Source organism: Ascaphus truei, chromosome 4, assembly GCF_040206685.1.
Source record: "Ascaphus truei isolate aAscTru1 chromosome 4, aAscTru1.hap1, whole genome shotgun sequence".
Lineage (NCBI taxonomy): Eukaryota > Metazoa > Chordata > Amphibia > Anura > Ascaphidae > Ascaphus > Ascaphus truei.
The window spans coordinates 408,336,030-408,347,186 of record NC_134486.1 but is presented as its reverse complement, the minus strand read 5'-3'; the positions used below and the strand labels follow the sequence as shown (position 1 = coordinate 408,347,186).

The 11,157-nt window shown below is 52.4% G+C and overlaps 1 protein-coding gene across 1 annotated transcript in view; it reads left to right on the top strand.

Annotated features, from left to right (window-relative positions):
* Positions 1-560: 560 nt before the first annotated feature.
* Positions 561-11,157, top strand: part of SLC35F6 (solute carrier family 35 member F6) — a 50,541-nt gene continuing 39,944 nt past the window's right edge. The window contains exons 1-2 of the mRNA XM_075598732.1: positions 561-624; positions 852-1,053. Of these exons, the coding sequence (XP_075454847.1) occupies positions 977-1,053 (77 nt within the window). The 5' untranslated portion in view covers positions 561-624; positions 852-976. The remainder of the gene's footprint in view (positions 625-851; positions 1,054-11,157) is intronic.

Genomic DNA, 11,157 nt, shown 5'->3' with positions numbered 1-11,157 from the left:
TGGAGTACAATATGGTATATACAGTATGTATGTCCTGAGCACATCTGTACTGCACTGGCCTCCCTGTCCGCTGATAAACAAGTCCATGCATTCTCTGCTCTTTCAGTGAAGAAGCAGCTTCTCATGCTTCCCCTTAGTTTACCACCGGCCAGATTCAGAGCATAACCTCTTCATTTATCATGTACACGCTGGAAATATTGGAAATTGTCTGTCATACTGCCCAACATCTGCATGAATCCCATTGAATGAGGAGACATCTTACTGGGGAAAATGCAGAACAAATGACTATTATTATCTTTTATTTGTATGGCGCTAACATATTCCACAGTGCAGTACAATGTGAGAGGGAGGACAATGACATCGTATTAATAGTACACGTATGTCAAGACACGCTGAGGCAGTAGGTCCCTGGCCCAAGGAGCTTATACTGTAAAACGTAAGGGGGCCTCTGATAAAGAAAGTGACCCAGTGTGTTTCTAACGCTGTACTACGGAAATATAAACTCAGCTGCAGAATACTCTGTCACGTGGCTATTTATATGCAGAGAGGGACGATTAAGCAACATTCTCTCTCTGCTGCGGCAAGTCATTCAGTTTCCAGCTGCTGAGGGCTGCAGTTACTACAGTATGTTTCCTTATTCTGGCAGAGCGAGGGAGGCTGTATCACTGTGTGTGTGACAGCATCAGGCGTACAGAAAGCTCACTGCCACTTCCTTGTAGGCTTTGCTATGACACACACAGCTCAGTCATAGCTCTCTCTCTCCCTCGCTCGCTCTCGCTCTCCCTCTCTCGCTCTCTCTCTTTAGCTCAGCTGACTAGTAAGTCACGTGATTTATTTTTCTCCTGGTACAGGAAACCGAACACAGTCTGTGTATTTAATCCCCTATAGCTGCCACCGCACAGAACTGTCTGCTCCCACAATTACAAGAACGCACGCAAAAGGACCCCAGGGGCCAAACGCAGCACCGAGCGGAAACATGGCGTGGACTTCATACCAGCTTCTGCTGGCAGGAATGATGCTGATCACCGGCTCCATTAACACTCTGTCAGCTAAGTATGTACGGGAACGGGTTTCTTGCAGTACTGCAATTAACCCAAGCAGAGGTATTTTAATGCCCAGTATTGACAGCATTGCGTTTAGTGTGTGTACAAAGCAGAGCCGCGTTATTGCAGAACAGGCAGGATCGGAGACTAAGATCACGGTGTCCCTGGAGCTTTGTGTGCATTACTGTGACCGTCTCCTAAGTAAATCGCATTGTCAGGGGGTTTTATTGATGTTGGCACCTGCTCGCCCATCATAAAAATCGATGCACTATAAATAAATAAATAAAACACTAGTGCTTCGCAGGTTAATGAGGTTTTATCCCTCCTCTGTATGCCCACCTCTGTATGTCCTCCTCTGCATACCCTCCCCTGTATGCCCTCCTCTGCATACCCTCCTCTGTATGCCCTCCTCTGCATACCCTCCCCTGTATGCCCTCCTCTGCATGCCCGCCTCTGTATACCCTCCCCTGTATGCCCACCTCTGCATGCCCACCTCTGTATACCCTCCTCTGTATGCCTTCCTCTGTATGCCCTCCTCTGTATGCCGTCCTCTGCATGCCCTCCTCTGTATACCCTCCTCTGTATGCCTTCCTCTGTATGCCCTCCTCTGTATGCCGTCCTCTGCATGCCCTCCTCTGTATACCCTCCTCTGCATGCCCGCCTCTGTATACCCTCCTCTGTATGCCCTCCTCTGTATGTCCTCCTCTGTTTCCCTCCTCTGTGTCTCCTCTGCATGCCCGCCTCTGTATGCCCTCCTCTGTGTGCCCTCCCCTGTATGCCCATTTCTGTATGCCCTCCTCTGCATGCCCTCCTCTGTATACCCTCCTCTGTATGCCCTCCTCTGTATGCCCGCCTCTGTATGTCCTCCTCTGTTTCCCTCCTCTGTGTGTCTCCTCTGCATGCCCGCCTCTGTATGTCCTCCTCTGTTTCCCTCCTCTGTATGCCCTCCTCTGTATGCCCGCCTCTGTATGCCCTCCTCTGCATGCCCTCCTCTGTATACCCTCCTCTGTATGCCCTCCTCTGTATGCCCGCCTCTGTATGTCCTCCTCTGTTTCCCTCCTCTGTGTGTCTCCTCTGCATGCCCGCCTCTGTATGTCCTCCTCTGTTTCCCTCCTCTGTATGCCTGCCTCTGTATGCCCTCCTCTGTATGCCCGTCTCTGTATGCCCTCCTCTGTATGCCCGCCTCTGTATGCCCTTCTCTGTATGTCTTCCTCTGTATGCCCTCCTCTGTATGTCCTCCTCTGCATGCCCTCCTCTGCATGCCCTCCTCTGTATGCCCTCCTGTATGCCACCTCTGTATGCCCTCCTCTGCATGCCCTCCTCTGCATGCCCTCCTCTGCATGCCCTCCTCTGTATGCCCTCCTCTGTATGTCTTCCTCTGTATGCCCTCCTCTGCATGCCCTCCTCTGCATGCCCTCCTCTGTATGCCCTCCCCTGTATGTCCTCTCTGCATGCCCTCCTCTGCATGCCCTCCTCTGTATCCCTTCCTCTGTATGCCCTCCTCTGTATGTCCTCTCTGTATGCCCTCCTCTGTATCCCTTCCTCTGTATGTCCTCTCTGTATGCCCTCCTCTGCATGCCCTCCTCTGTATGCCCTCCTCTGTATGCCCTCCTCTGTATGCCCACCTCTGTATCCCTCCTGTTTTTCCGAGCCACGCAGAGCGTCACTGTCAGCAGCAAAGCGACAGAGAGGTGCGTTACCATTAGAGATCCGTGTCCTGGATTTTCGCTGATGTTAGCCCCCAAATCCATGTCGTGGTGTAAAATCCGCAAACGGATTTGGGCGGATTCATCACAATCCGCCATTGGGCACAGCCCGCAGACGCATTTGTAGAATTCCAATCTGCGGATTCAGCAATCTGCTGCCGGGTTCTAAAGAACGGATTGCAGGGGATTCACTAACACATACCTGTACACTGCACACACCTGTACACTGCACACACCTGTACACTAACACATACCTGTACACTGCACGCACCTGTACACTGCACATACCTGTACACTGCACATACATGTACACTGCACGCACCTGTACACTGCACGCACCTGTACACTGCACACACCTGTACACTGCACACACCTGTACACTGCACATACCTGCACACACCTGTACACTGCACATACCTGTACACACCTGTACACTGCACACACCTGTACACTGCACACACCTGTACACTGCACACACCTGTACACTGCACACACTTGTACACTGCCCATACTGTACCTGTACACTGCACATACATACAGACACCCTGATGCACACACTGTATAACCACAGGAGGGGCCAACTCCCGTCCTCAAGGGCCACCAACAGGTCAGGTTTTCAGGATATCTATGCTTCAGCACAGCTGGCTCAATCAGACCCAACTTCAGCACAGGTGGCTCAATCAGTCCCAGTTTCGGCACAGGTGGCCCAATCAGTCCCAGCTTCAGCACAGGTGGCTCAATCAGTCCCAGTTACAGCACAGGTGGCTCAATCAGTCCCAGCTTCAGCACAGTTGGCTCAATCAGTCCCAGTTACAGCACAGGTGGCTCAATCAGTCCCAGCTTCAGCACAGGTGGCTCAGTCACTGATTGAGCCACCTGTGCTGAAGCAGGGATATTCTGAAAACCTGACCTTTGGTAGCTCTCGAGGACTGGAGTTAGCTCCCCCTAGTATACACATTAGCAATGCACTGCTGGGCCTCTGACACAAAAGGGCTTAGAACGTGTGCCTGCTAAATATTTGCAGTGTCTGATTGCCCTGTGCAAGGTCGCAGTTTGAAGACGATCTATGTGTAATTGTCCAGGCTTTGCATTAACCCTGTAATGCACTTTTAGATGCTCAGTGTATGTCCCGGCACTGTGCTTGGTTTACAGAGGGCAAACCGTCATTTGCACAGAAGGGGTGGTCCCCTCTTACCCCCAACCTGTCCATGTCCCCGAAATGACTCAAAGATCATGTGATCACTCGATCACTGCAATCACATGATAAGGGAAGGAAGGCTGAACCCTCCGGCACTCAAGTGGTTAAAGCCGCTCTCATTGTGGCTGCAGGGGCTCACTGGTAAGCGTGAGCGCGCCTTAGGCGCTGACCATGCCCGAGGCCTTATTTTGCAGTCGGTGAAGAATGAATGAATTTCCGTCTGCTTTGAAAGCAATAAAATTATATACACCTTTCTAAAATGAGGTTCCAAGGGCTCATCCCTGCCATTTGAAAGGATTCAACGGTCTTTAAATACAGCACAGTATAACTACTTATTAGCGTGACATTATTGCCGGTTTGTCATTAAATCTCCCAACAACTTTCTCAAAATCGTTTAAATATCCCTGTCACGGGAGACCAGGACTAATACCAGGGATCAATATCGTCAGCCAGAACACGAGAGCTTATAAAATTAATTTATTGGAAAAGTATATCCACAACTATTCAAAACACAATCATCACACATACTCAACTGGGGAAACTGGGGACACCTAGTTGCAGGGACCGGCTTGCAGAGATTTCCCCTGTTCTCTCTTCTTGCCCAGTGCCTACAGGACTGGTTTTCAGGCCTGAGACCAGCACTGGAGTGGACACTGCAGTTTCTTCTTGTCACAGCAACACCTCTGTAACTCTCTGCAGACTCTGTCTGCTAGGGGTCTCCCTCTCTGTCTGCTAGGGGTCTTCCTCCCTGTCTGCTAGGGGTCTCCCTCCCCACCTTTTTATACACTTAAACCATAATATTGCAACACTCAGGGCCAGGTGCTGCCTACATGCCCAGGCCCTAATTGGTGGGTAGAACTGCAACATAACCTATGCAACATAACAAGGATACAGGGAAAGGTCACAGACCAAGTTGCAACAATTCTCCTGCAAACATACTGTATTAACCCCTGATTCCTGAGGTGCTGGAACCAAGTAAAGACATACATATATACATAACATATAATACAATACCAGTGTAATACTGACAGGTAGGGGTAATGGCAGACTTAACCTTTATTAACAGCAGCCATATTTACCCCTACCATCACAATCCCTGTTCAGACTCAATATAAGCAGCAGTCCAAGATGCGTTTCCCCTCTCCCCCCATTTAATATGTGCAGCAATACAATCCACACATACATACTCAAGTAGGGTTGCCAGGTGTCCAGTATTGAACTGGACTGTCCTGTATTTTGACTCTGTCCTGTAAAAAATGAGAGGTAATGTGTGTGTTACAGTATGTGTCTGGTATTACAGTACCTCTCTGGACATGTATGTGTATACCGGTATTACCTCTCTGGACATGTATGTGTAACGGTTTTTGTGAACCGGCCTGACCCACCCAATCTCACATTGGCCCCTGTGGTCTAACCGGTCCCCATTACAGTGTGATAGTGTCTGGTGGTGCACCTGTTGGCAACAGGACTCCTGAGTCTCCCGCATGATGGTGTGTGGGGAGGACCCGTCCAGACAGGCAGCTGAGGTAGTGTGCAGAGTCCTACCTAGTTCCAGTGCAGCGCCTCCACCTCATCAGGGTCCCTTCGGTCACTTGGGGATGGTCCTGGCGAGGAACTCCTCTGTGGTGCTCCTCTCTGTACAATCACTCCACACATGTACACGAGAGGGTTTGTAATTAAGAGCATCTTTATTGCTTGAGGTGGGCTAGCTGCCCCTCGCAGTAGTTTCTCTAGCCACTCATAATCATTCAGTGCTTCCCTTTGAAAGGTGTAATTCTCCTTTAATAGGGATTCCCTATCCCAGCCGGGATGTCCTTACTCTGTGCCAGGTCCCTGGACACAGTCTTCCTACTCAGATACTATAACATAACTCTACTCCTCTCAGAACTCCTCCTCCACTTAGCAGAACTGAACCTTTAGACACAGTGCTGTGCCTTATGTATACTCTGGAACTGACACACCTCTGACATCACTAACCATGGAGTCAGAGCCTGTGACCACTCCCATCCATACACAGGGCACCTCACCAGGGTGTGAGGGCAAACCTCCATAATTACTGCTGGCATGCCCACAACTTACCAGGCCTTACTGTCAGCAGGAGAGATGACTGTAGCCATTTTACATGACCGCTACATTCTCCCCCTGGTGAATCCCATCGACCTCGCAGGGACCTAAATTTAAATACCTTCTTCCAGGAAGCACTGTAACACATAACACATAATTGTTAACATCACAGATTGTACATTATAACAGAAAAAAAAAATGACCACAGTGACATCTCGCCAAGCCCGCCCCGACCAGCAGCCACGAGCCCGCAAAATGCCTTAGTACCCCCTAATAATAGTGACTCGGGTCAGGATTTCTAACCTCTCTACCACCCATGTCCAGGACCGTGACATGATAGTGCCTAGGCAGTCCCCTCTCGGGCCTATAGGTCACCCTGTGTTTGTGTATATTCCTCCCTATACTCCACACCCGCATCAGGTGATCTATTCTGTCCTCTGCCCTCCTTCCAGTAACTTCACTCCCCTTACTGACCAGGTACATCTCGATGGTTTCCCTAAGCCACCTTTCTCTGTTCTCTTCTATCTCCTCCATGAGGGGTTCAGGGACATAAGGGTACTCCAACCCGTGGGAAGACTTATATCGAGCCATTATTGCCCGTTCCGCTCTACTGATCCTAGTCAGGTCAGCCCTACCTGCCCTCCCAGGTAGCACCCATGACAGGGGTTCGTCAGGATCCACAGGATCTGACAGTGTGTCGGGACCCATGGGCTCTATCTCCCTGTGCTCAATCTTAAACCACCGTTCCTGCAGCTCCCTATCTCGCTGCTCAGGGGTGATTTCTCCCTCGGCCCACCAAAAATCGACTACATCCTCCCTTCGGATAAGGAATCGCGTACGATCCATCCAGGCCACATAACCTTCATAGAGTGGGGCCCACCAACGGTGTTCCTTGAACCTGTGTAATTCCCCTGAGTCACTCTCTTCCGCATCCCCCCATGAAAATACCCACGATGTCCGTGCCGACCGTTTTACGGACCACCGTGATGATCCCAGGGCCTTGTCCTCTGTTTTATTGGTCGCAGGAGGCAACCACCGGCCTACCGCGGCCTTACCTAATTCTCCCCCTCCCCGAGAAATGCCCTCCGTAGCGCAACTGCGCTGTCTTTCCCCAGTCCGTCTCTCCTCCCCCCCCCCAAAGGTACGTCCACAAGTTCCAGGCTAGGCGGGGACCCCGTGGAACAGGTGATGGGGGCAGGGGTTTTACCTAGGGCGTGGGGTTGGGCGTAAGGGCAAGAGGGGATACGCCACGGGGCTACGACCCGTTCCCGGCTGTCCATGGACTGATCCAAGGAGGATAGCTCACCCTCCTCAGTCTGCGGTTCGCCCATCCAGCTCTTGGGCCCTTGAGGTGATCGCGGACCTTCACCCGATCGCCGAAGCGTCGCTGCATCCTTCCCGTCTGTTTCGCCGTCGCCACCGGAAATGATGTCCTCTCCGGAACCGGAAGCGCCGCCATCTTGGGTTGGACCCCCATGCGGGATCTCTTCCTCGATGACGACATCCGGAAGCTCCGCCGTCGTCTCCACCGGAAGTGGTATCTTCTCCGCACGTGCGTCTGGGGCCTGGCACGGCCTTGTTTCCGCTACACCATCTACCTGAGCAAGGTAAGTAAGTGGCTTTCTCTTACCATTCCGCAGGGGTGTAGGCGTCTCTCGCCCGTCGCCGCCATATCCTGGGGCGGAGGGACTCCGTCTCTCGGCTCGCCGATCTGCGGGGGACGCCCTGCTGTCCAGGCTGCTACTCACGCCACGGGGTGTCGTCCTCCCCGGTTCTGTCCTGGGCCTCGATTTCACCTGCGCTAGCTCGCGGAGATCCTCATCCGAGTAGTCTCCCTTCCCCGACTTAGGGGTCACCGATCGGGGCGATAGTCTTTTTTCAGTGCGGTCGGGGGGGTGACCCGACCGTCTCGATTGCTGCTGACCCAGCCGATTTAATCGACTCCAGTCCCCTTTCTCCTGGACTTGCACGACTGATCCACAGTGCACCAGGGGACTCGGCGGAGCGCCTAGCTGTATCCCCCGGGGGGTCAGCAGATTGGATCGGAATGAACGTCGGCATTGGCCACAAGTATAATGTCCCGCATTGTGGGCAGCGTGCCGCTGTGTTAACAATGCCTCCGGGCAGCCCGCATTGAAGGCAGAGCCCGACCACCGTCTCGGTGTTGGCCACCCTGACTACCAGTACCCCACCGGGTACCGAGTAGGGCTGGGTGGAGACCATAGTGCCCACAGTGGAGGAGCAGGCCATTCTTTTAGTAGGGACCACTTTCTATATGGGTCTCTCCAGGTCAGTGGTTCCTCGCAACTGACTGGTAGAAGCTTCTGGGCCAGCCACTTCCTGCTTCAGCTCCTCCTTCCGCTGGCATAGCTGGAACCCGCCCCCAGGGGTTGCAATTATGGGCGGGTCCCACAGGGGAATAGCATGCCCCTTAATTAAGGCCGCGCCTTTCTCAGTCCTGGTGGGCGCGGTCGGCGTTTTCGCGCCAATTTCCTCATCAGAGTGGGACTCTTTGCCCGCGGCTAGTTCCCGCCTTCTCCTGGCAGCCGCCTTTCGTGCAAAATATCCCTCCTTTTTGCACGTTACCTCCGCGGCCGGAACTACTTCTTGTAGTGGCGCCGTCTGGATATCAGTCCCTGGGCCCAGTGGGTGCATTCCCACAGGCCATAGTTGAAAGTCACTCCCCCTGGTGGAAATCAGGGGAGGGTCCCATAGACTAAGCGGTTGACTCAGCACAGGGGCCGAGTGAGTCACTGTCCATGAAGGTGCAGCCATAGCTTTCGCGCCATACCCCCATCAGGGCGGGGCTCTGCTGTTCGCGCCATTCCCGGCCAGCTTTTTGCAAGTCCTGAATCAGCCAATTTCTCTGCGACTGGCCCACGCGGTCTCCCTAGCAAGTGGGAACCGCCATTTTGGATAGCTTTTAAGCCCGAAATGTCAGTTTGTTTGCTTTCCTCGCTGGGTTCCCCCCAGTTATCACAATGTCCTCACACTCTTCAAGGTTGGCACCTCGGTGTCCCAGATAGGACAAAAACGGGGCAGCCACAGCCTTCGCTCCACTCCAGAGCAGATTAGTTAAAGACAGCTCAGCGACAGTTTGCTCTTCAGTGGGGCGCACGCCACGGGTGCCTTCCCCATCAGCCTCTGGTCGCCATGTTGGGCTCTCCGCACCACGCGGATCCTCCATTCCTTGGGTTGTCACGCTCTCGTACCAATTATCGTACATGGGGCTCCGCTCTGCGGGGCAGCCACCACACCAGTACAATAAAGATTTGCTCAGATGCACCACCACATGTGTACCTGATCTAGGCTGGACTCATGTTGCACTACCTCAGGCTAGGCTCACTCTCTCAGTGTCTGCTGTAACTCCTTCCTCCCAGTCTGTGCTCCCTATGGTAAGTGTCTGGAATGGGCTAGAGTACTCTGGCTCTGCCATGCAGTACTTGGGGCGTCTACCTCTCTTGGTCAGCCTAGCGCAGACCCTCTCCAGGATTCCTGACCACGTTAACAGGCTATCCCTTCTGGCGTCCTACCAACTAGCACTACCTCAAAGTGACTCGGTCAGCTATAGCCCGGCTCCAAACCCCTCACTCCTTTCAGGCCCCTAGGTCGTCCCTGCGAACTGACAATACCCTGTCAGCCCCTGACCACCCCTAGGTCCGTCCCTACGCAGCACAGAGTGGCAGCAGACGCTCTCCCTGTTTCCCAGTGTGCCTAGCTAGAGCCTGTCCTGTTGACAGATCTGATATCAGCAGCTCGCCTCCAAATGTAACGGTTTTTGTGAACCGGCCTGACCCACCCAATCTCACATTGGCCCCTGTGGTCTAACCGGTCCCCATTACAGTGTGATAGTGTCTGGTGGTGCACCTGTTGGCAACAGGACTCCTGAGTCTCCCGCATGATGGTGTGTGGGGAGGACCCGTCCAGACAGGCAGCTGAGGTAGTGTGCAGAGTCCTACCTAGTTCCAGTGCAGCGCCTCCACCTCATCAGGGTCCCTTCGGTCACTTGGGGATGGTCCTGGCGAGGAACTCCTCTGTGGTGCTCCTCTCTGTACAATCACTCCACACATGTACACGAGAGGGTTTGTAATTAAGAGCATATTTATTGCTTGAGGTGGGCTATCTGCCCCTCGCAGTAGTTTCTCTAGCCACTCATAATCATTCAGTGCTTCCCTTTGAAAGGTGTAATTCTCCTTTAATAGGGATTCCCTATCCCAGCCGGGATGTCCTTACTCTGTGCCAGGTCCCTGGACACAGTCTTCCTACTCAGATACTATAACATAACTCTACTCCTCTCAGAACTCCTCCTCCACTTAGCAGAACTGAACCTTTAGACACAGTGCTGTGCCTTATGTATACTCTGGAACTGACACACCTCTGACATCACTAACCATGGAGTCAGAGCCTGTGACCACTCCCATCCATACACAGGGCACCTCACCAGGGTGTGAGGGCAAACCTCCATAATTACTGCTGGCATGCCCACAACTTACCAGGCCTTACTGTCAGCAGGAGAGATGACTGTAGCCATTTTACATGACCGCTACATATGTGTATACCGGTATTACCTCTCTGGACATGTATGTGTATACCGGTATTACCTCTCTGGGCGTGTATGTGTATACCGGTATTACCTCCCTGGACATGTATGTGTATACCGGTATTACCTCTCTGGGCGTGTATGTGTATACCAGTATTACCTCTCTGGACATGTGTGTGTATATCGGTATTACCTCTCTGGACATGTATGTGTATGCCGGTATAACCTCTCTGGACATGTATGTGTATACTGGTATTACCTCTCTGGGCGTGTATGTGTATACCGGTATTACCTCTCTGGACATGTGTGTGTATATCGGTATTACCTCTCTGGGCGTGTATGTGTATACCGGTATTACCTCTCTGGGCATGTGTGTATATATCGGTATTACCTCTCTGGGCGTGTGTGTGTATACCGGTATTACCTCTCTGGGCGTGTACTGTATGTGTATACCGGTATTACCTCTCTGGGTGTGTACTGTATGTGTATACCGGTACTACCTCTCTGGGCGTGTATGTATATACCGGTATTACCTCTCTGGGCGTGTATGTGTATACCGGTATTACCTCTCTGGACATGTGTGTGTATACCAGTATTACCTCTCTG